The sequence below is a fragment of the Toxorhynchites rutilus genome, chromosome 3, assembly GCF_029784135.1.
Source record: "Toxorhynchites rutilus septentrionalis strain SRP chromosome 3, ASM2978413v1, whole genome shotgun sequence".
In the NCBI taxonomy this organism is placed as follows: Eukaryota; Metazoa; Arthropoda; class Insecta; order Diptera; family Culicidae; genus Toxorhynchites; species Toxorhynchites rutilus.
The window spans coordinates 155,935,255-155,961,542 of record NC_073746.1 but is presented as its reverse complement, the minus strand read 5'-3'; the positions used below and the strand labels follow the sequence as shown (position 1 = coordinate 155,961,542).

The 26,288-nt window shown below is 39.0% G+C and overlaps 1 protein-coding gene across 1 annotated transcript; it reads right to left on the bottom strand.

Moving 5' to 3' along the window:
• Positions 1-9,540: 9,540 nt before the first annotated feature.
• Positions 9,541-25,902, bottom strand: LOC129777264 (nonsense-mediated mRNA decay factor SMG5). The gene is made up of 5 exons (XM_055783441.1): positions 25,270-25,902; positions 16,827-19,521; positions 16,640-16,769; positions 10,778-10,936; positions 9,541-10,713 (listed from the first exon to the last, which is right to left on the bottom strand). Exons 1-5 carry the CDS (start codon positions 25,314-25,316, stop codon positions 10,496-10,498), a joined length of 3,249 nt encoding a protein of 1,082 aa, XP_055639416.1. The 5' UTR covers positions 25,317-25,902; the 3' UTR covers positions 9,541-10,495.
• Positions 25,903-26,288: the final 386 nt, after the last annotated feature.

Below are 26,288 nucleotides of genomic sequence, written 5' to 3'. Positions count from 1 at the left end.
TTTTTCCATAATGTTGATATCAGTCTAAAAAACCTGAATCTGCTTTTTTCAAATTCATTGAAGCTCATTAGATGTTTTATATGAAAATTATGCTATTGACCGACGCTGCTGACCAGTTTCTGTTTAAATAATTAAATCAAACTTCATGTCCCGTATATCAAATTACACGAGAATGGGAAGGATAAGATGATTAAACTTCAGAATCCCATATGGGAGTAGCTCAGATTATACTGATCGTGAGGTGGATAAATTCGGATTTGTTCTGAGACATAGAAGATATTATTCAAAAATGAAATTACATTCCATATGTTCAACAACTACATTATTCACAAGCAACCAAATATTCATCCTCATCTTTGAACCAGTGTTCTATTCAGAAAACTAACGCACCCATCAAATGAATCATGGGATGAAATGAAATTCGACTTCGGTAGCGTATAATCTCGATTTACAAAATACGAAATTTTGCTTGGTGTGATAGTGACAGTGGTTGTATCGGCTTCTCGATTCGATTTATATAATAGAGCCTCATGCCTCTGTTTCCTAGAGAGGGATGAGGAATCATTGTAAATAAATTAATAATTAATAACAAAAACCGTAAAATTCTAAGACACATCAACGGAAGTCACAAATCTTCACGGTTCAACCCCGACCCCGTACGAAATTTTCCATGTGCAAAGCTTTTATAAGGCCGGAGGACTCTGCGACTATTAGCATGCATGCAAATTGAACGAATTCAATGGGCGGGATCTGTTTCTAGGATGCTGGACGACAGTCCAGTTTTTGCAACAAATCCGATGGCACAAGAAGAGAACCCCGGCGAAAAACGTGGTCTAATGAAGTGATCTATTTGGTGTTTTTTCATCAGAGAAAATTTTACTAAACGCGTATTTCCGACCGTGCAATTTTGAACACAATCAAGACGTAGTATTATAAAAATCGAGGCGATAAGAATTTTGCTCGTTAACCCCATTTTGCTATTATAGATACCGTAAAAGTCGATAGCATCGACCGAGTGAATGCTCTCGATACAACTGTCATAATTTATCGAGCAGTTTGTTTTGGTTTGATTGTTGTTTTTTGTTGTATGTTTTGATTCGTTTGTTTTGATCAGTATTTGTTTCACGGTGCTGCCAGAATAGTCTTTACAAGGTAAGTGTTCAATCCAGAATCATTTATATTCATCATGTTAAATTTACAATACAGAACTTACTTCCAGCGCATATTTCACTGGCTGAAAATGAGTGGGCAGAAGAAGAAAACAAATCACTATCTGATCTGTTGTATCTAAACGAAAGCGAATGTAGACTTTGCTCGAGGGTTTTGTGGAGGCAGTTCAAATAGAATTCCGGTTAAGGAAAAGTGGGAGGAATTCAGTGAGGAGCATAATGCACTGAGACCACCAATGCGTCTTGGTTCAGAATGACAGAAAGTAAGTGTTTCTTCTACGACACATATAACTTTCATAAGTAAATTTTATGACATTCTTTGAATTACCTTTAACCTAAGTTCCTATCTAATTGTTTATTCCTGCTAGCGTACATTAGTACGTGTTACGTTTTTATTCCTATACTATACCAAACTTTATATACCATATGCTCAATATGAAATATCATGCAAAACAATAATGATCTTTTTTTTTAAATACTCCTAAACAACTGAACGAAATGGTATGATAAACACTTTATTCGAAAGATAAAATGTCTACGCGTTCTATACTTGTTACTTTCTGATCCAAAAACTTGTTTCAATAGTCTTAAATTTGCTTTCAAAACAGGCTATTGAAATCACCAATCGGTATATAAGCGAGCGCCGCTCGGAAATCCACTCAGTTCAAATTGAACAGCGATTGGAGCATGTTGTCGCTGTTGTGGTGAAGCTCTTCGTTTATCATGAAGGCGCGGATGAACGGTGTCACCAAGAGCCTGTTTGTGCACCTTAGGCCAGATTGGAATCCATCAGGAGGAGAGTGATGCCACAAACGGTTCCCCGGGAAGATCTCGAAGCAGCCGCTACACACACACACATACACATACACGCGCGGAATTCTTTCTGTTTGGATGCCATTCAGCATCGAAAAAGATCCTGAAAATAATCTGCCAGTTCTCCTGGAAATTTAAAAATACATTCATGTGAAAGAGTTTATTTGAATGTTTTCTATCCATGTAACACTGTGACCAAATACCTTTGGTTTTGTGATTTTTCAATCAATCGCAATTAACAGGATAGATTCTGAAGATTATTCTTCCCCATCAGTAGGATATTTCCGAGCTCCGAGCTCAGAGAGTTCATTCCCCTCTAGTTTGCCTTCCAAATTGCCATCGTAAACCACGCCTTCTCTCGATTCAATCACGCACAAAAAGCATACTTAAGCGATATTCTGGTGGTGAGATGCATTCATTTTTCGTGAGGACATCGACAAGACAACATCGTTGCTGAGGGTGCTGGACGGCGAAGGATCGAGATCTGCCCTGAACCGCAAGCAGTTTGTTTGAAACTGTGAGGGAGCACAGAGAAGCCGATCCTTCAGGAGAAGAGAAGGTGATTATCGAAGTAGCCGCTACACACACACATACACGCACGGAATTCTTTCCGTTTGGATGCCATTCAGCATCGAGAAAGATCCGAAAAATAATCTGCCAGTTCCTCTGGGAATTTAAAAATACATTCATGTGAAAGAGTTTATTTGAATGTTTTCTATCCATGTAACACTGTGACCAAATATGATTCAATCAAGTGCTATTAACAGATGGTTATCGAGTTGGCATTAACCACTGGTGGGCTTCCAGTATCGAGGAAAATGTGGAAATATCTAATCGTTACTGAAAATAATCTGCCAGTTCCTCTGGGAATTTAAAAATACATTCATGTGAAAGAGTTTATTTGAATGTTTTCTATCCATGTAACACTGTGACCAAATATATTTGGTTTTGTGATTTTTCAATCAATCGCAATTAACAGGATAGCTTCTGAAGATTATTCTTCCCCAGCAGTAGGATATTTCCGTATCCAATATTGGATGCATAAAACCTTGTGCCTCCAACGTAACGCTCTCGTTTTCGAAGTCCCCCAAATATTCATTTATTCATTCATTCAGAATGGATTTAGATTCAACTTCAAACAAATGATCTCTAAATCAACGATAGTCCTACGTCACCCTTGCGGTTATACCATAGATATAACCCACTTTCTATTTTTGGGGCCGGGGAAGGTTTTCGTGATAGTTTGAGACCCCTCTCCCCTCTCTAAGGGGGGCTGCCATACAAATGAAACACAATTTTTTGCATTACTCGAAAATTAATCAAGCAAATGAAACCAAATTTGGCATGTGGAGGTTTTAGGGTTCAATGAATGTTTTTACGGTGGTTAGATACTCCTCCCCCTCTCTTAGGGAGGGCTGCCATACAAATGAAACACAATTTTCTGCCGTATAAATGAAACACACACTTCTGCATTACACGAGATTTTTTTTTCCATACAATTATTTATTGAATCTACCATGATGTGGAAATAACAATATTTGGTTATGAATTTGGTTTTAACATAATAATGAATTACATCTATTATCAAATCTTATAGTTAAAATTTAACATGTGTGCTGGATCACAACAATAACGTTTGACCTCTTTAAATAATTAACGTTTTTTCTTCAGACGTGAAACAATAGGTTGCCCGAGTCGCCTTGCTAGTGGATTTGGATGATTCTTAACCTTTTCCGCATATTTCCTCCTCGTTTTATGAAGTTCTTTTTTAACCGTCGCCATCCTTAAGTCTCGACGTATGACACTATTGCGGATGTACCAAGGGGCGCCAGTAATTTGTCTTAGCAGCTTATTTTGTACTCTCTCGATAATTTCGATGTTACTTGCTGAAGCTGTTTGCCATAGTTGGCAGTCGTAATACCAAATAGGTTTCAGCATGGATTTATATAGAAGTAGTTTGAACTCAAGTTTTAATTTCGACTTCCTCCCGATTAGCCAATGCAATTGATTTGCTCGCATCTTCAGTTGCGTTTTCTTTGTTTCTATATGTTTCATCCAGGTGAGATGGCGATCTAGGTGTACACCGAGATATTTTATTTCATTCGATTGGGGCACTGCAGATCCATTGAACTTGATTTGTGGACATGTGTTCTGATTAAGTGTGAACGTAACATGGACACATTTTGTTTCGTTTACTTTAATTCTCCATTTTTGAAGCCACTTTTCCACTACCGTTATATGTTCCCGGAGATCCCGTGAAGCAATCGTTCTGTTTTTGTGACTGCTGAGGATTGCTGTGTCATCTGCGAATGTTGTAGTCATTAAGTTCTGCGCGATCGGGAGATCAGCTGCATAGATGAGATAGAGAATCGTTCCAAGGACACTGCCCTGTGGAACACCAGCATAAATTTCTCGCTCTGGTGATAGAGCCTGGTTATACCGAACATGAAACTTTCTTCCCAGTAGATAAGAACGCATAATTTCATACAATTGAGGTAGCATATTTTTAATTATATAGAGCAGTCCTTCGTGCCAGACTTTATCGAATGCTTGAGCTACATAAAGAAAAAGCGCTGAGCAATATCCGCGGCCTTCGTATACTTTACGAATTTCTTCTACCAATCGGTGCACTTGTTCAATAGTGCCATGTTTTGCTCGGAATCCGAATTGATGATTCGGGATCAATCTTTCTATCTCGGGCGTTGATTTTATTAGGATATTTTTTTCGGGTGCAATAAATGTGTCTATAATGGTTAGACTCTCCACCCCCCTCTCTGAGTACCATACATGCCATACAAATGAAACACAAATTTCTGCATTACTCGAGAATTAATCAAGCAAAGGAAACCAAATTTGGGATGTGGAGGTTTTAGGGTGCAATGAATGTTTTACGGTGGTTAGATACTCCACTCCCCTCTCTAAGGGGGAGCTGCCACACAAATGAAAGACAAATTTCCAAAGAGGGGGTCCCATAAAAGTAATACACATATTTCAACCAAAAATATTCCTACCAAACATGACAATTGAAAATTTTTGGAAAACTCTGAAGCAAAAAGGGAAAATTCGGAAAATTAAATTCCCATATGTTCTACAATTACATAGTGACAAGTGCTGTTAGTCCATTTGATGTTTGCGTTAGCGAAATTGATCTTTGTTCGAAACTGGAAATGGATTTTAATGTGATGAAACACACTCATATATCTTCTTCTATCTATACCAATAAAAAAGTATCGCCGAATATGTTGATAAGAGCAGAACTAGAGCAAGGAATTGTCCGATTTAGGGCTTTCTTTACTTTTATCATATTTTCTGTATAAAACATTTATTCTATGTAATGGAGAAACATGTTATTTGCAAGTGGTTGAAAAATCTTGAACGAGAATTGTGTCTGAAAATGATTTGATATTATAATGATGCGTTTTGGTAGAAGTACTAGGAATTTTATAGTAAAAGGTAAATACATCGGGGTCGATTAGAAGATCAATCAATGGACAGTTCTGCGATTGGACTCATGAACTTGCGCTTAGTAAGAAAACGTGAATGTTTTAAGGTATTGATAACAAAAAACAAATGTTGGGCGGGACGAAGTTTGCTGGATCAGCCAGTTAATTAATGTTTTTGTAAAGCAAATTGATCGTTGAAAAGTTGAAAATCATTGAAGGAATATAAGTTTTCTCCAAAACATAACCATATTAAGGTGAAGGTGGAAGGAAGCCACAAATGGCTACCACAATGGCGCTCATTTCTTTCATCTCCCTCCTTTACCCCTCGCCCGAAAATCAATAATTTTGCGAAACAGTGTAAAGAAAATGATCGTTTTCGCACACTTCCCATCAAGTTATATCAACCAAACTCCAATCGATTACTCACAAGACATTAAATTTTCATCTGCCGTCGCACTGTATAGTGAAATACGTTGGAAAACTCGAGCTAGTGCTCTGAAAGTTAAATTTTCATTTTTCAATTTTTCGCAATGGTTTGTTTGCATTGGTGAAAGCCTCGTTATTTTTTCGACACTGATGCCAGACAATATCATCGAAACAGATATAAAAACCACTCAATAAAATGTTATTCCTGAGTCATAGCGTTATGAAAATCAATAAAATAAAATTGTGTTGATATCAATACAATTATTATTTTTACGTTTAATGGGTCTATAATGTAAGTTTTAGCAACATTGGTTAAGAAAATCGTATTGCAGATCTCGGAACACTGCCACGGCTGCCAATGCTTTCAAAAACAATAACGGGAAAGTTTTACATTCAATCAAAATGCCTCGGCCAACGAAGAGAAGGATTAAGGCTTCCCAACGTGAATATGTGAAAACAATAAGATCAACGAAGGAAAATATTATGGAATTGTCAACATCGAGTTACTATGCGGAAGAACTTGTTAGTACCAAAAGAACCCCAATTCCCATGTGTTATAAATTTACTCATGTTACGCTCGCGTATAATCAGAATTTTACTTCATATGCAAATACACCTTCTATAAATATTATATATAGTTATATTTGCAATTGTTCATACATTTGACTTCAGTATTGAATTGTTATTTTTTTTTTTCAAATGTATTCTAAGACTCGTGTCAGTGAAGCGCCTCGCAGTCTGATAAGTGAATTAATCTATTTACGTACGAAGATCAAAACAAACGAAAAAAATTGCTCTCCTCTTACAAACACTATTACCCCATTTTTACACATGGTTTTACCTATACTACTACAATGGCTTCCTTCCACTTTCACCTTAACACTTTAGGAAATACAGATTTTCATAGCAGTTGTCTCAAAAAAAAATGGCATCCTTTCTATAGTGCTTTGTGAAACATTTCAAACTCGTTTCAAAATATTTCAACACCACCGCTGACATTCGAGTAGGGTAGCACGGGGTGAGTTGGACATACGGGGTGATTTGGACCACCCCTTTATCTCAAAAAGTACGGCTCAACTTGGATTTTTCATAATGTCATTTTCCTTTATTATTGAACCGTATGTAACTAACGTAAAAAAACTTTGGTAAAATTCGACGACAGGTGGAAGGAAACGGTAGCATGAACACAACAAGCACTTTGATTGTCAAAAAATGTGAGTTTTCCGATCGTGGTTTTAAGGTTTTCCCCGCTGATTAAACAAACTTTTCGTGTATTGTGCAGTAAAGTTCTGTTCGCCTACAGAAAAGGAACAATTTGATGCAGCGAAACTGTAAATTTGATAACAGTAAATGAAATTAATTGCATTTTAATTTTTGCATGTTGTGTGGGGTGACATGGACACCTTTATGTGCGATTCACATAGCACGTTACGGAGAAGAACGTCTACGTTCCGTCAACGTCTCCACCAATTCACACATGCAGTCAATGCTTCCACCAGCACCGTCACGTCAAATGCCAAACGAATGATTTATTTAATTTTATTCATGGTGTCGCCACCTACAACAATTTTAAATTGCAATGCCCTCTTTCAAATCAGCATGCCTAGAATCAGTTCTAAATTTAGAAAAAATCAATGAGAATCATTGAATTCAATTATTTAAATGCTTAAACCCCGTAGTCCGACCCTTATGCAACAATAATAATAAATAGAATAATTCTTTCAACTAGTCGCGAATGATTTTCACTCCGAATGACTTAGCTCCAAAGAGATATGTTGGCATAAAAAGTACAGTAAGTTACTTATAATGCGATATGCTGAGGCACCACTCAGTGTCGCATTGGAGTCAGTTTCGACCAGTAATTGGACATTTGCGACTGGTGGCGACTTTCAATGTGGGGCCATAATTTGGGCCCCGAACTCAATGTTTACAAAAATGTCCAACTAGAGGTAAAAATGTCTAATGAAACGTGTTGCATCACAGATCTGTTCAATTAGCTTAATGTCGATGTAGATGTAAATTACTGTGCAACCAAATCAAAACAAAAGCCGAGACACAAAGCCCAGACAAAAACCAAACGAGCCGTCCGTCTCCGTCAATTATTCTTTTCTACAAACCCTGCCGGTCGTTTTCGTTGAACGTATGCTGACGGGTCGTTACGTTGCTGGTGTATGTGAATGTTTTCATGAGAATTGCATGGTAGAATCATTGACGTATCGTGACGTGACGGGACGTGAACGTGACGTGTATGTTGTATGTGAATCGCACTTATGTTGTATGTGAATCGCACTTTATGTGGGGTGAATTGGTCTTACAGGTTTGAGGTTTTTCTTTGATCTAATTGATTCCAGATGTCACGGAACTACAAAAAGAGGATGGGCAGACAATGTTGGAAGAAGGAGGAGCTTGAAAGAGCAACGCAGGCAATCAAGATCGGTTTTTCTTTGACCAAGCATCGAAGGGGTTTGAAAATGCTCGAACAACAGTGAAAAGATTCATGCAGAATTCGAGATGGTGTCAACCCAATTTTTCTGGTCTGGAATCTGGCCAAGACACCTGATATCGATCCAAAAACACTGTTACTGATTGTAACATTATCCCAAAATACTTTACATAAACATAAGTATGTTTTTTTTCGATGAAACACACAGTCAGGGGTCCAAATGACCCCGCATCAAATTTTAATGTCCAAAAATCATCTCTCTTATTTTATGATATATTTGGTAGTTTGAAGCTTGATATAATGATTAAACATTATTGATTGAGAGAAAACAAGTGTAGCTCAGTATACAATGTGACATTTTTATTTAGTCCGTATTGGTTTGGAAATATTAGGCGATTTGCTTAGGTGGTCCAAATTCCCCCTTTTTTCCCTAATAGTAACGAATGTACCGATAGCATTCACTCTGTCGATGCTATCGACTTGCTCGGTATCTATAATGAGCTAACGAGCAAAATGATGATGATGATGTTGAATTAAAGAGGCTTTAAACTTTTCAGTTCATTCGCCTCTAATAGAGCAAAATTCTTATCGCCTCAATTTTTATAACAGGGTCCTATAATTCCAGATTTTACTCGGTGTGATAGTGATTGTATCGAATCCTCGATTCGATTCCTATAACAGGGCCAGTAGTTTTTGGCGTAGTAATAGTATTATTGACACAAGTAACACAGTAATCATTCGATAACTGAACCAGGTTTAACTGGACTGCTCTTTAACTGGGCTTTGGCTCAGTTAAAAAGCAGAATTTCGGGAACAATTGACGTAATATTCAATTTGAATATTTGCTGTGAGGGACATTCGAATGTGATTCGAGATGTTGGAAAAATTAACATTAATTTCGCATGACAAAAACATTGATTGAATTACAGAAAAATAATTTTCCCAAATTATATATCATTCCTGTTGTCGTATTCAATGCAAAATCTCAAGTAGAAACTTTATGTTTATGCAATTTTACGATCAACGCGAATCAAACAATTCATTGAAGTTCCCCTCGAATTTGTTTGGAGTTTTACATGACGGTCAAGTTTGAAAGCAAATGTTGATAACTGGGCTTTCTTTCTGGCTCAGTTCTCGAATGATTACTGTACTACATTGTGAATACGAAATAACGCTAGGAAATGTAGTGCCATCCTAAAAGCGGATCTGATATTTTCAAAGTGTTTCGGATTATTGAACACACATCTTTACGTTTTTATTCCGTGTTTATTTCTGATAGCAAAGAAGCATTAACAAAAGAATTTTTTTTTCTTTTCCTTTATCGTTATATCTGCAATGGTAATGTATATAGGAAAATTAAAATGTGATGGGTGTTCAAGGTATGATACCGATGCGTTATTATAATTAGCTAACTTGATGCACTTGAAAAGCATTCATTCATTTTGATTTTCTGTTTTTAATTTACCATAGTTTGGAGAGCTGTCTGATGGACTGTTTGAGAAAAAAAGGTTGAAATCGACCGAAACTCACAACATAAATCATCATTGTTGTTATAATCAAATATGGTTATTTCTAAGATAATTTATGATTTGTTATAACCAATAACTGTTGCCTAACATAGATTTTCTGCATTTTAATTTAAACCGACTGCTTTTCTCCGTTGCAACAAAGCCAATGGGACTTGGGTAATCAGCTCTCAATTTTTGTTGATGTGAAATTATTTTTTTTGTTCTGATCAGATGATGGATTCCTGGATAGATTACGTCAGAGACATCGACCTACAATATGATATTCCTCCCTCCCCCTGTGGATCTCGGCAGAAAAAGAATGTCTAGCGCGCTTCAGTCTTCCTTCCATACAAGTTAGCTGCGATAAAATTCCATTCCGCCGAAAGGGGATTCATTTTCAGGCAAATGTTGACATGTCGAATGGAAGGATTACGCTGTTCTTGCGGTCTTTTTTTTTTTTTGAAGAAATTTATCTCTGTGTTACGCTGCTCGCTTCTGCTGATGCTGCTGCTGCTGTAATTGATTTCATCTATCTTATAAAAAAGCAACCACCGAATCTCTTACATGTTTCCCGTTGCCTTTTTCCCGATCGCGACCGCATCTCGCGACGGCAGCCAAGAATGTTTCAGAAACGGTGTTCCTGGTAGGTTTGTTACCGCGCAATTCGAGATAGTTCAGTTACCAGATTGTAGCTCATTTCCTTTTGTAGCTGGAGTAGAATGTTACGATGTGTTCGAACTTGACCGGGATGGCCTCCAAGATGCCGATAAAGCTGGAGTTGTGAAGTTTCTTGTCCTGCAGCGAGTCACCGTGCAAATAGGTGATGATATCCGTACAATCCTTATCGGCATGATTCGAGACGATGTGATTGCAGAATTGTACGATCTGGTGGAACACTGAAGTGCCACGATCTGGAAGAAAGTACCCCAATTTTGAAATAAAATGATCAGATGATTTATGCTAATGTATGCTTACCCATCTTCTTAGGAATTCTAATCAGCGGCATCGGGAGCATCTCGTGATTTTTCTGGGAACGAAGGAATCGATTGCCCTTGCTGAACTCAAATTCGAGCCACTTAATTGCGTTGCGTGCGCCGTCGCTGTGCTTCTTCAATTCGTCCAAATCTGAGAGAACTTAATAAATGAAAGAGATAGAAATGATTTCAGATAAAGATTCAGTAGCAGCAGGATATCGCAAGCTTTTGTTTTTGAACGTTTCGTTCGTGTTAAGTATTCTTGTCTTGGAATTTGACAAAAAACTACTATTTTTATCCTTCATATTTATGAAGTTCTGACATTCAAGAATATATGCGGTCTCTAATCTAGTACGGCCTTGTACAAAACTTCAAACGCGTAAACTAGTTTTCCCAAGCTGGCGTAAACGATATCTCAAGTTTATTGAACCGATTCATTCCAGATTTGATGTGAATGAATCTTCATACATCTCTCTATTGCATGAACCAATTAAAAAAATATAATTTTTTCATTTCACTATTTAAAAAAATTGAATCGTCATAAAAAACGTACTAAAACCCAAAATTTGTTTTCAAACGGCCGCTATTTTGTAAAAACAACTTTGGCAGTTGGATGAGCTGGGAGTGCGGGTTTTTGAAAGCGTTGCGGGTGTGACTACGTTATTTTCTGACTTAGTAGTACACCACTGGCGTGGGCGGTGAAGTATTTTCCTTAACACGTTGACTGCCAACTACGAGATAACTCGTAGATTGCGATCTTTTTGAGGACGCCAACTACGAGTTATCTCGTCCTATGTTTACATACCATTTTTATGAAAAAAGCAACAAAAAAATTTTTTTTATGATACTGTACTAGAATTTGAGTTTTTAATAATATAATGTGATAAAATCAAATTGCCATTTTTGGCCAGATTTCTGAAAATTGCCTTGGCCGTCAACGTGTTAAAGATGACATTTTGACCGTCGGAATCGGCGTCTGGTTTGAATAGATGATAGAATGATTATTAGCAGCTGCATTTTTCTTCCTGGAGTGTTTCAGTTGTCGAAGATGTTTTGGTCGGTGGAGATGAATGGAGATCATACACCGGGAACTGCGTCCTTTAATCATCGCTCTTCAAGAAATATACCGAATGTCTCCAACGAACGTCCAGAAGATAAATACTACTGTTACACAAAGCTGGGTTCCGTACCAGGGTTGCCATAATAAAATCTGTTTTTTTGGTCCCAAAAAATCTTTTTATCTGAGTTTTTTCTCAGAAAATCTGTATTGCGGTCTCAGTCACCACAGTAAAGAAGTATACTAATATTATAATTTATGCAACAATGTATCAGTTCACACTTTTGACGTAGAACTACGTCTTCCAGGAAGGGTGCCAAATCAGAAAACAGGTCACGTTTTTATGAAATAAAGTTAGCGTTAATAACTATTTTCACTGTGAACGAATTCGCATGATTTGCATACCAATCGAATCGGAAATTCTCTATGATTTGTTTGGTATGCTATACATTACAATTCGCTAATCTCTTAAAGGTTTAAATTCATGAAAACTGGAAGAATTTCCTTTTTCCCATATATTTTTTCTGCCGATTTGCGTGCTAACCATAACCGTATTTCGAATGCTTATACCTCGAACATTTCTTAATAGTTCGGAAAGATGTTTGCATTTTTCATGAGATGAACAATTGAATAACTGTAAAATGTAAAGCGTTATCCAAACGTCCTAACTGCCAAGTTTTGATTGGCCCGGTTTACGGTTTCCCCAACACAGACTTCAAAATCGATGTACCTGTGGAAATCCGCTTTGCAAATATACATGCAAGTCGGGGGTATTTTTGTTCCCGCCGCGCTGCGTTTCCCTAACACGGATCTCTAAATGAATGTGCCTGTGGGAATTCGCTTTGCCAAAACATGCAAGTCGGAGGTATTTTTTGGTGTTGAGTACTTTTGTACTCTCTTGTCGCTGTGCAGACCGGAACATGTTTCCCTAAAACGCACTTTTAAACTGAGAAAAGTGCGTTTTAGGTGCGTTTTATCGTCATTTCAGATATTAGAGGTGGATGAACTTTCGCGGTTCGAGAACTACATTATCATTAGATGTGATGACTTCCAGATGGAAATGTAAAATAAAACAATAGTTTGACATTTCTTCCGTTCACATATTTTGGTAGTCCTAGGCATCATATCCAACGTAAAAGGACGTTCTTCAAATTTATTTGTAACATAATCTATTACAAAAATTTCGATGCATTCTAAAATAATATTCAAAGTGGTAAACAAGTGGATTGCATAATTTAATTGCGTAGTGTCTCAACTATCGCGGTAAACCTCCACTAAATTGCTCAGTGTATAAACAAGGACGTATAATCCTCAAGCCAAGATTAACTTATTGGAAAGTATCGCTAAATCAATGAAGGTATATTGCTTGTAGCTAAAATGAAATATAGATTTCAGATAATTGCAGCCATACGTTAGTCAGCAATATAAAATACGCCGTTTTCTTATCTATAATCGTTCGATCAACATAAAACTTTTGATTGACACCGGTTCTGATGTGTCTATTGTTCCTGCTACAAAAGAACAAAAACAAAAGGAACCCATGCCTATACAACTTTACGCTGCTAATGGTAGTAGCATCAAAATGTATGGATCACAACATATCGATACAGACCTCGCACTTCGAAGAAAGTTTTGCTGAAGTTGAAAACGTGAGTACTTTGGACATTGTTTTGTTTCTTCCATATACATTCCATATTGGATGCAAATAATTACGACACGATATTTTGCTTGCCAATACAGATATACTTCATCTGCTGCTTCACCTCGATATGTACACCATTGCCCTGACACTAAAAATGCTAAAAATCCACTCGCACTTGTGGTTGACGCTTCTAATACAGCTATTGGAGCAGCGCTGTAGCAATTCGACGGGGATAAACTGGCGGCCACTTGGGTTTTTTTCGGAGAAACTTTCGAACGTGCAACGCAGCTACTCGACCTTTGGACGTGAATGTACTGCAGCTAAAAGGGCCGTACAGTATTTTCGATACCTTTTGGAGGGGAGGAAGTTCATCATCTTCACTGACCACAAACTCCTTACGTTCACTGTGGGTTCTAATTCTAACAATCGTCTGTCACATGGACAAAAACATTTGAATTATATCTCTAACTTTACCACTGACATTAGGCACATCAGTGTGAGCAGTAATACCGTCGCCGACGCTCTTTCCCGGGTGGCGGTAATATCGACCCCTTCACCTATTGATTATGGGCAGTTGGCTGTTTACCAGGTTTTAGATACTGAATTGCAAACACTGTTAGCGTCGAAGACATAACTAAAGCTGGAATTACGTCGAATTACGAATTACGTGACGTTTCTTATTCTGGGAAGGTACGCCCTTATGTTTCGGAGCAGCATCGCCACCGAGTGTTGCAGTATCTTCATGGTGTTTCACATCCCGGAATCAGAGCTACTCGCCGTTTGCACTCGGACAGATTTGTATGGCGTTCCATGAATAAGGACGTTAGTGTGTATGTCAAAAATTGCATCGAATGTCAGTCTTCAGAAAACAATGTCAGCCTTCAGAAAACAAACGCAGCGCTGCGCTTGAGTTTAATTTTCATCAGCGCGCGCTCAAAGAAAACTCGTATTCTATCTTGGTGCGAAGAGCACAAAATTCATGAGCACGACAGCGCAAAATGTACCCGGCGCAGCACTCAGATACTAAATATTTCTTCTCACTACTGTGATGCGCGTCTCATTCTATACACACACACACACATCAAATTCTAGCGCCCGCTTTGGCTTCGTTCGTTCTAAGCAAAGCATAAAAACAACAGCGCGCCCCCATTGAAGAAAAAAAAAATCTCAACAGAGAGAGCAATCCAGTTTTAAGCGCGCAGTATAAAAATGCGGCACAAGCACGGCGCAAATTTCAGCGTAAAACTCAGCTTAATACTGGGCGCAAATCTCTGCGTAAGAACGGCGCTGACAACCAAACATTTCATCTATGTTTCGGAGCGTGCTCACTCACCAGAGTGCATGTATGCACAAAGAGTGAGAGTTCAACTGGGTACAAAAATCTTGTTGCGCATCAGCACCGAGTTGCATTCTGAAGACTGATGTCCTTTGCCGACTTCCTATGGTTGTCGCTATATGCTCACCATCGTTGATCGTTTTACACGATGGCCTTAGGCAATTCCTTGTAACCAAGCAAACCATTTGTCATGACAATTGTCATGCGAAAATGCGAAAACAGAATAGAAACTGAGAGAGGTTGGCGTCGACATCATGCCTCATACCGTATGTTTCTATTCTGTTTTCGCATTTACGCGTGACAATTGTCATGACAAATGGTTTGCTTGCTTGTAACGATTCTGAGAGAGCAGAATCGGTGATGTGTGTGTGTGTAGCACGTCATTTGCTTAGACTGTTGTAGGGTTGTATCCTGTCGCTAGGAACACAATCCACGAGGATAACGAAGAAGTAATCATGACGGTGATGGTAAGCTGAATCCCACTGTTCTCGATTCATTTCCTTATCCTTTTATTCCCTAAACCAAACTCCACACAGTCCTATCTCTATATCAGTTGTCATTTGTGAAATGGCTCTCCTCGGCGAAAGCCAAAAGCGACAGCCATGACGGGGCGAAGAGTCCTGATGGTGGATACGCGACGAGAGACTAGTTCTTCTGGATTGAGCGAGCGTGCGAGGAGCGATTAGGTGCAATCAGTTCCTGTATTTGAGGGGTGAACGTTGTGTCACCGTGACATTCTCTCTTTTCGTTGCAGACCCGCCCTGCCCTCATAACTGTACCGACAACGCGAGCTGTTTTCGAATAAGAGAGATAAACGAACAAAAGAAATCCGCGTGTGTATACGCGAACAATATGTTTATTTAATTAAATAATTTTATACGAATTACAAATTCACTGAATTCAACTACACTTTATATCTGCCGAATAAATCCAGTTACATCCTTTGGTTGACATACCTGTTCCGAGAATTAGCTCAGATTATGGGAGACAAACACCTACGAACTACAGCGTATCATCCACAAGCAAATGACATAGTAGAGCGTTTTCTTCGAACATTGAAGGCAGCTATTATGGCAGTGGATTCAAAACATTGGACCGATCGATTACCGATGATAATGCTGGGCCTTCGTTCATCATTTAGGGTCGACTTGAACTGTTCGGTGGATGACTCATTGCATGGACAATCCTTGCGTTTGTCTGTTGAATACTTCGAACGTTATCCAGAGGGACTTCGTCAAGCAGATTTTCTATTGCAATTACAAAAAAACATTCGACCTTCTTTAACCACGTAACCCCGAGTATCATTGAAAGTCAACTGAACAAACGATTAACAAACCATCGTGATTCGAAAAAGTGATCTCATGTTTTTGTCCGGATCGATGCCGTTAAAAAGCCACTTCAACGACCATATGGAGGACCGTTCGAAGTGCTCAAGAGATACGACAAATTTATGGACGTACAAATTCATGGAAAATCACAGCGTATATCAGTCGACCGTCTTAAGCCTGTTTTTGGATTTATTGACACTGATTCAACGTCTAAGGACAAGAGATTGATAGTTATCCCATCAGGGCATAGAATAAGATTTATGGTGTAACTGGATAGAATATTGTGGTGGAGCTTTCATAGCATTCAACCTTTGTTTGGCCCCTTGGATAGCGGGAAAGTTTGACGTGCGAAACAATAGAAATATAAAACCGGAGCCAGTAGTTTTTAACCTTTAACACAGATCGATCGCAATTATTATCGTCTCGATTTTCTTTACGACTTATCCGAATATAAAACCTCTAAAATACAAATCCTCTTAGCCAAAATCTAACACACATACCTGCTGTGGGAATCAAGATGACAAACTTCTTGGTCTTCACCAAGTTTTTCACGATGGATGTATACTCGGTTAAGCATTTCGAGTCCAGCATTAAATATGGAGTCAGCGTAATGTTGACAACCCGTCTGACCTGAAAATAAACGCCGTTTAGTCGGTGAGCACAGATACAATAAATCATGCAACGCACCTTGGACTCAAGAGTTTTCACCTCATTTCTTAACCACAACTGTCCCATCAACTCGTTGATGTTCTTCTCTTGGTGCGTTTCATCTGCTGCCTCATCGAAATCGTTATTTTTCCTTGAACCCTCAGTGTTCCTCTGCAGCAAACCTGCTCCGTTGGCTTTGTTCTTCAAGTAACCTTTCTTCGCGATTATCATCGGGGTAGATTTGAACTCTCCTTCCTGGCTGGATTTGTGCCCCTCAATAGAGGGCACCGAGCGATTCTCATGTTGCTGCCGTTTGCGATCTCTGTTGTGCCTTGATCTCGTCTCTCCACGCAGCTCGAGTTCTTCGTACTGCTTACGGATGCGGCGTCTCTCTTCCCGTTGTTCACGTTTGCGGGTGGTGCGACGATTCGTACCTTTAGTTGAGTTGAGTTTCAACTGGTCTTCATTCTTACGCTGTCCCTGTTTGTGTTGCTTCTTACTTTTCAAGCCGAAGTCTCGTGCTTTCGGACAGTAGGCATACTCGAACTTCTTCGATTTGCACAGAAAGAATCCGAAATCAACCATTTTCATGACGCGAAGGAAACTGTGCTCCGAGCCGGAAATTTCCAAACGATAGTTGGTCTCCCAATCCAGTCCTTCCTGGGCACTGTCGAATAAAGGGAAGCGCTTCATAGCGATGTCTTCCTCCAGAGGGATCGTCCTTCGTGCCTCAAACAACGAGCGGAAATCTTCCCGGACACCCTGTACTGTGATCAGCTGACGCGGGAAGTAATAACGATTCGAGAAAATATCTATATTGTAGTGGTTCAAGAGTTTCATAATATTGTGCAGAAACTCGGGATTCGATTGGTAGCATCCGACCAGAATGTCGATATTATCATGAAGCCAATCGAACAGGAGTTTGAGCGAACGCATTGTGCGTTCTTGCTCGGCAAACTCGATAATGATGTTTGGATTCAGCTTATGGTAACGTTTTTTGAATTTCAACTGCGCTGGTTGATCATTCAAATTCTCATCTGTTGCTTTATCGATCGCTCCGTTTCTATGTGCACCAATAGAAAAAGATTTATCATCGTCGACTCCATTGGCCTCGTTGCGGGAATCATTCTGCTGTATCTCTTCTTCATCTTCATCGGAGAAATCGTCGTACGATTCGAAGCTACAGACAGAGCTCACAGCGTCTTCATCTTCAGATTCAGAATCCATCTGAAAATCGCTATCATCTTCCGCGTCCGAGAGATCCGACTCAGACTCGTCGGACACAGCTCGACGGCGTCTACGAGCGTACTTTTTCTTTTGATTGATATGCTTCGAACTTGTCTGACTTTTCTTGTCGCCATCCTCGTTTTCCTTGTTAGAATGATCCTCGCTCCCGTTGCCATCTTCCACACCGGAAGACGATCTTTGATCCTTAGCTAACACGGGCGAACCCTCCTTCACTGATTGGCGTGACTTGCGAACATTCTCGTCATACTTTTGGTACATAGCCATGTACTGTTCCCTGAATCTTTTGTCCTCTCGTACGTTCTCCACCATGTACTTCTCCGCTGCCATTGTACAATACTCCAACAACTCAGAGCATAATGCAACGAGAAATGCGTTCAAACTGTATATTTTGTTTGAGCTGTTCAGCTTTATCTTGTACATGCAGAAAAACAATACCGATACAATTTTGAATATTATATCATCCGTAATATAGTATTCATCATCCACTAGCTTTCGTGCTCCCAACACATTCTTAAAATCGAATAACACCGAGTGGCATAAATTGGTGAAATCAGTAACCGTCTTGTCGTAGAAGAACACGTCAACCACTAGTAAAAACTTTGCCATAAACTCACGAACGGCATAGTCTTCCTCCTCAACATCCTCTCCGCCATTGGTTTCCAAATACCGAATGTTTTTCTGGAAAATCTTATTTACATTCAATTCGCTGCACTCAAACGGAACTGAGGTGCACAATGAGTACAGATAGTGATACACAGAATCCAAATTGTAGTTATGCCCATTGTACAACATTCCCAGCTGATTCTGCGTGATTCCAATCTTCGTATTCAGCTTGAAGGCCTCCCAGTAATAGCCAGCCGTGAGTTCCCTCACATTTTCCACTCCGGATAGTCCAAATTCACAGTAGTATCGGTGCAGGTCCCCCAATGCCGTCAATAGCGAATGAATCGATTCCAGAGCAAAGGAAATTTCCTGCTTCGTATAGATAACCTTTTTCTCGTCATCACTTCGCTTGTCCTTCAGGTGTAAATTTTCATAGCAGCTAGACTCACGTACCAGCAGTTCATCGTCATAGTTCTCCAACAGTCCATAGCTAACCAGATAGCGCAAGTTATCCAGATTGAATATCTGCGCAAAACGCAAAACGATCACTTTCAAATGATTCATTCCATCCAGTAGCAGCCTTTCGGCACCTTTTTTAAGCATCTGTTCTTTCTCGTCCAGTCTCGCATCGGTGACCATTTGTTTCCTCTGCTGCTGCAGCTGTTGGTGATGTTTCTTGAAGATTGCAATCAGATCGTAATAACCTTTGCGCCAAAGAATTTCACGCGCTTTCCGTCCCACCGTTTCGAAATCTTCAAAAATCAACGTTACGCAGCGGCCCACCAGCTGCCGGTGCTCCTCGAGGAAGTCGTTGGCCAGCACAGCGGACACAGTGAGCGTGGCTTTGCGCTCATCCTGTTGTTTCACCAGCGTATAAACTGACCTGTGGAGAGTAAAAATAAAATAATATTTGATTTCTTCCAAAACATGTTCATTCTCAAAAATGCATAAAACCACAATCACTTCAATCACTTGCCAGATTACCAGAAACAAACCGATTCAACGAGAAGCGGTAGAACCTACGATTCCACAAGTTTAAACCAACCCGGGCAAGAGAGCGCTACACTGCCGTATTCTTACAAAGTGACGTAAGCGCCAAAATTGACATTTTATATTTTTGTTATAGATCCATCAACAGATACTTCCAAAAACCTTAGATGTTTTTCAGAAATATGAAAAAATAACCCCATAAAAGCTTGCAAACGGTGTGGCGTAAGCGCCATTTCTAATGTGATGAAACAACATCTTTCGTAACGGACGTTTAGCATAATGAGTCACATGTCTTCTTTCTTGTAAGAAACCGCTTTTCCGAAAAGCTCGTCAAATATTGTAGTGTAGTGACTCGCCAGAAACTAGTGTAGCTTGGTTGGGATTTTTTTATGCATCCACCATGTAGTCCGGAGCTGGCACCAAGTGATTATCACCCTTTTCTTGCATTGCAAAACTTCCTGAGTGATAAGAAATTGGGATTAAGAGAAGGTTGTGAAAATAGATTACTAGAGTTTTTCGCCAATAAGAACTAAGACTTCTATGCAAGTGATATTAGGAAGATACCTTTAAAATAGCAACAAATTTCACAACAAAACGGTGCATATTTGACCCAAATCGGACACTCCGAACTATCATAAATAAGTTTTGAATTTCACTCAAAAACAATGAATTTCTTTTTCACCAACTTAATACTAATTCAGGAATTGAGCATCCTATCAAAACGGCTGAAACGTTACTCTGCAAAGCTCCTCGAACAAAATCCGATGCTCAAAGATGACAAATAACAAAGGGGGGTTATATCGGTGATATAACCGCAAGGTTTACGTAGAACTACCATTGCACGATGGTCCAAGAGATGCATTTAAGTGGAAATTAGCATTACGAGCTCGTCCGTTATTCTCTAGAAAAAACTGTCTTCGACAAAGTTGTTCCATATGATAGAGCACTCATTTTTATGTTATCAAAAATATGGTGACCAAAATTGTGGATGAAATAAAAAATACAACTTCTATATCTTTATAAATAGAGGTAAACATACTTCGACAATGTTGTAGTCCCAGTTATTTGAGACATCTTTGTTCTCGTCATGACAAATACTATATTTTTATGTTATCAAAAATAGGGTGATCAAAATTGTAGATGAAATAAAAATACAACTTTTATATCTTTATAGATAGTGGTAAACATAGTCCGACAATGTTGTAGTCCCAGTTATTTGAGGTATCTTTGTAGCACAAAGTTTTTTTTCTATCTCTTGAAATAACCGATATAGCGCCTTTTTTCTAAGTTGCGTTAGGGTCACCATGAAAAAAACTATTTTGACGTAGGACTACGTCTAACCGGAAGATATAGGGGGTGAAATGGAAATCTAGGCACTGAACAAGTAGGAAAAAATGCAAGATTTGGAACGCTTATAACTCGAGCATTTCTCAATAGATCGCAAAGGTTTTTGCATCAATTGATAGGAAATATATCTACGCATCTATCATAACGAACAACATTTCATTTTTCTTGAGATAAATAATTGAATAATTGTGAAATATCAAGCATTCTCAAAATTCACTATGTGCCCATTTTTGATTGGTCCATTTTGTGCTCCTCAAATCGTACCGACCAAAACGGGCAACCAGAGCAGCAGCGAAATAGAATGAAGCACGATTGGAAAGGAAAAAGAAAAAAATGAACGAAACATTGGTCGCAGTCTCACACATGCGGAATTCACGAGCCAGCCAGTCAGCTTAAAAATCCCCGCTCCGCTGCCGTAACGATCATTCTCATTCAAACCGTACACCACATCGGTTCGCATCACAACACATCAACAAACCAACCCAAGCACCCATGTCTGGACATGGTAAAGGAGGAAAAGTGAAGGGAAAGGCAAAATCTCGCTCGAACCGTGTTGATCTGCAGTTCCCCGCAAGGGTAGCTAGGCCGAGCGCGTTAGTACCAGTGCACCAGTCCACCTAGCCGCCGTTATATAGTTTCGGCCGCCGAAGTGATCGAGTTGGCTGGTAAAACTGCTCGCGACGATAAGAAAAACCGCATTCAGAACAGAACACATCAAGACAACAACAGGCAGTTGCAGCGAGTGGCGAGTGGCAAACGCAATCGCAAAACGGCAGCAGGTAGCAGAAGAAAAAAGTTTGTTCTTGTTACAATCTGCTTTGGTGGCAAATCCAGAACAAGGCGGCATCGAGGGCGTTCGAAATGGTTTTTTTTTTCAAAACCACGAGTACTAAGTTTTCTAAACTATTCCATAAAACAAGGCGCTTTTCAGGGCCATTAAACCTTCCAAAAAAGAGTTTAGGAAATACAGTTCAATGCTTTCTAAAACAATATCCAAAATAATAATAAAACACAAATTGATTTTTTCATAATTTGTTTGCCAGGATATGATGAGTATGTGAATTTGGCAGTTGTTCTGAGCTTATTGATAGTTGGGGACTTTCAAGATTATTCAATTTTCACCAACTCTTAAATTGTTTCCAGATTGAAAGTACAGTAATTTACAATTAGTTCGACATTTAGCTAATTGAACGGACATGTAATGCGACTTATTTAGTTGGACATTTTTGTAAACATAGAGATCCAAATTATGACCGCACATTGAAAGTCGACACTGTACCACTGTCATAGCAAATGTTCAATTACAGGTTCAAATCGCCTCCAATGCGACACTGAGTGGCGCTTCGGTACGTTGCATTGAATGTAATTTACTGTAAAATATGTCACAAGCTGGATGGGAACAAATTTTCCAACTGTGAAAGCTGAGGCGAGTGGCAAATGCAATCGCTAAACAGAAAGGTTTAGCCGAACAAGATAGGGATATCGAGTGACAACAAAACAATAAACTCTTTAGATTGAAGATAATTTTGTGATCCTGAAAAGGACCCTTTTTAGCCTGCATGTGAATCCAACGAGCGAACAAATCGTAATGAATGTATTTTTTTGCCATCGCTCCCTTTTAACGCTCATTCGTTCGTCTCGTTGGACTCGCCCCTCTGGCTGAGTCTGCCGATTTGTCTCTATCCTGTGAGTGTGTACCGCTAGAGTATAAAACACGCGGACCCCAAAAAAATATCTTATTTTCGTTCAAACCGTAAACGCGTGTGGTTGTACGGCATCGGCATCGTGGACGTAACAAAGGAGGACAAGTTAAGGGAAAGGCAAAGTCACACTCGAACCGTGCAGGTCTCCAGTTCCCTGTTGGTCGCATTCACTGATTGCTCCGCAAGGGTAACTAGGCCGACCGGATTGGTGCCGGAGCACCAGTATACCTAACAGCGATTATAGAGTTTCGGCCGTCGGAGTGCTCGAGTTGGCTTGCAAAGCTGCTCACGACAATCAGAAAACCCGCATCAAGAACAGAGCAGCTTCGGTTCGGCGCTCATCAAGGCAACAATTAGTTTCAGTGAGTGGCAAAGTGCTTCTCCGGCACGTCGCATTAAATGTAATTTACTGAACAATATGTCACAAGCTGGATAGGAAGAAATTTTCCAACTGTGAAAGCTGTGGCGAGTGGCAAACGCAATAGCTAAACAGGAAGGTTTAACCGAACAAGATGGGAATATCGAGTGATAACAAAAACACAACACCAAAGGTTCTTTTCAACCCTCAACATATTCATAAAGAGTAAACAGTAAACTAATCCATTTTTCAGGTAGATAGGTAGGTATTCACGTAGGAGAAGAAAATAAAACAATATATTTAAAATATATATTTAACAAAAGCTGTCCCCTTTGTATAGTCCTACGTCACTCCGGTTATGTCCCCGACATTACCCACCCGTCTTTTTTTGCTCTAGCTTTTATATTTCAAATTGTACATACAAACTGTCTTCAAAAGACTTTTAGAGCCTACTAATACAAACATTTTGACATGCAGAACTTGCCAATATCTCAACTCTACTCAAAGTTATTAATATTTCTTTCTAAAAAATACGCTCTCTTCATTTGTTTGTCATTGTTTCTGGGGCAAACATAAACAATGTTTATTGACGGCATTTGAAAGAGCATATTTCACTCTACATAATGTGGGGTTTTCAAAACTATGTTATTTTTTTATATTTGAGTAAATAAAAATTGAAATCATTAGTTTTTGGGTGAAAAACCATCAAAAACATTGAGTAGGATCTAGATATTGGCAAGTTCTGTGTCGCAAAATGTTGGTCTTGATAAGCTCTGAAAGTCGTACGAAAACAATTTTGATGTAGAATTTGAAATATAAAAGTTAAAGAAAAAAAAACAGGGTATCAGGGTATCTTGCAAAGACTTTTGCAGAACGACGGGATTAGTACCCGTGATGGAAATAACTCCATCGTCTGCAAGTTGCCTCAACGTGCAATCTCTAGTTAGACAATCATCTATATCATTGACGTAAAAACTATACAAGAGGGGGCTTAGGCAGGAACCTTGTGGTAGGCCCGTAAAACTGTATCGAGAAGATTTTGAACTGCCATGGTTGAAAAATATGTGCTTTTCTGACAGTAAATTATACAGGAAATTATTCAGAATTGGCGAAAGTCCACGATTATGAAGCTTCTCTGAGAGAATTTCCATGGAAACTGAATCAAATGCCCCTTTGATATCGAGGGAAACAAAAGCCATTTGTTCTTTGCTAGAGTTAGCAACGATCCCGACCACCTAAATTCTTGCACCAGCGGCATAACGTACCACATGTTGAAAACATCAACAACCCGGACCACCAATATGTTACCGATTACCTGCGGTTGACTTTTAAAAACATTTTATTTTAATTTATTAAACCTATAACAGTTATAACTACTTAAGAACAGAATAGAGCGCTTTGAGGAACGAACGGGAAAGGTGATAATCAAAACACGAACTACAAAAATTGAACACACCACACAAACTTCAAGTACTACTTCCATATCCCCTTTATTCTGCGCCGCGAATGACTAAGTTTGTTGGTTTATTCTGGAAGTCACCTTACTTTTTAGTTCTTACTAAGGTTATTGAGCCGATAAACAGAGAATACTTTGACTTGAGCCATCTCCCTGTGCGGAACAGAAGGGGATATCGGAATTAAACATTATTTGAATGTACCTATGAGAAAAAATTGATTTCAGGAAAAATGATCTTGAGAAAACTTGTTGGCCTGTTAGCTTTCTACCTTCCGTCCATCATATGCTAAACACTGATAGTGGTAACAATGGCTATGAAACAAGAATGGAATCGAATCGCTAAGACTGATTTCAGTGGACATTCCGACTGATTCATTCGTGAAGTACGATCAACTCATATCAAGTATTGCGAAATTATGATATATACGTGATTTATACGCTTTGTTGGTGTTACAAATCTGAATAACTCAATACTTTTTCAAGTTTAACCTACAAACGTGCATCGTCTAGTAGCAGGTTGGATCACAACGATTTCAAATGCATCTTCCGCATTTACTAATTTTAAACATGAATCAAATTATCATATCCAGAATATTAGATGGATTACTGCGCGCCTAATCGCGCAGAACACAAATTAAACAGACATAAACACTGATCAAGCACAAAAACGCGTGAATTCCAGTAAACGTCATTATTTGTTTGTGCAAACGATGGCCTTGAATCACACACATACAAAATCTTGAATTTTCCTATGCTATAGCTTTCCGCATGACTCACCTAAACAGTTGTTTCACATCGTTGCTAGAATATTCCATTGCGAGCATAAGTTTTCCTTCCGATAAATCCCAGCGAAAACACAAAAAATCCGCAAACTAATAATCCTCTAAATGAAATAATTCACACACAAAATAGTGTTACGCAGCAGTGACACCTTGGGGTTTCTTCTTTTTCTATGCCTTCTCAAATAGTAGCTGTGATCTGTCTGCAAAAATGGTCGCTGCTACCATTCAGCATACTCTTACTTCTGCGAACCAATCTCTTTTGTTAGAAGCTAGCTCCTGCCTAGCGTTATATCAGCCAAACTCCACTGTACAATGTTTGATCCCGTCAGGATGTGGCAGCGCTGGACTTTCCCGAAGCAAAATAATTTTTCTCAAATTCCACACCGACGAATTGTAGCGGAGGCAAATTTTCCATTTTCAAAACATCCTCTGTGCGAGTCTTCATCACAAATACCGCTCGGACAAGGTTACAGTTGACGTCGTTTTAGCGGGATCGCTAAACCCTTTCCGCTGGGCAAACAATTTCACAAGATTAAATTCTTCACTGCTTGTACAATAACTTTGTTGATGCAAAAGTCTCGAAATCACGTAGCGTAAGGACATGGAATGATTGAAAATGTGAACATTTTATTCACTGAACAAGTACCACAAGTCATTAAGGTGGGGTGTATTTCGCTTGTTGAGTCAAGATAAATATATATCGACGGAGGGTGGGAACATTCAAAATACTATTTCGGCATTCTTTAACTGCCCGACTACCCTTAGAAAAATCCTCGGTTGAAAACTACTAAATACATTTGGTAATGCAAAATTAGTAGAATGTACAAATTTGTTATACATATTGTCAACAAACCCGCATCCCTACCAGAGATTAGTATATTTTACTCGATAACATTAGTAAGCTTGGATATTGTCATATCTGAAAACTGGTGAGAAAAGCGCGTATTAACCATTTTCATTGTTCCCATAAGGCAATACGGAGGTATAAAAAGGATATAATTCTGATACGTGCAT

Excerpts from the sequence above, each read along its gene's own strand:
- LOC129777264 (XM_055783441.1), bottom strand. The coding sequence starts at position 25,316 with ATGCTCGCAATGGAATATTCTAGCAACGATGTGAAACAACTGTTTAG. Across the intron at positions 19,522-25,269 it reads GATGTGAAACAACTGTTTAG|GTCAGTTTATACGCTGGTGA; the intron begins GTGAGTCATGCG and ends TACTCTCCACAG. Across the intron at positions 10,937-16,639 it reads CATCTTGATTCCCACAGCAG|TTCTCTCAGATTTGGACGAA; the intron begins GTATGTGTGTTA and ends TCATTTATTAAG.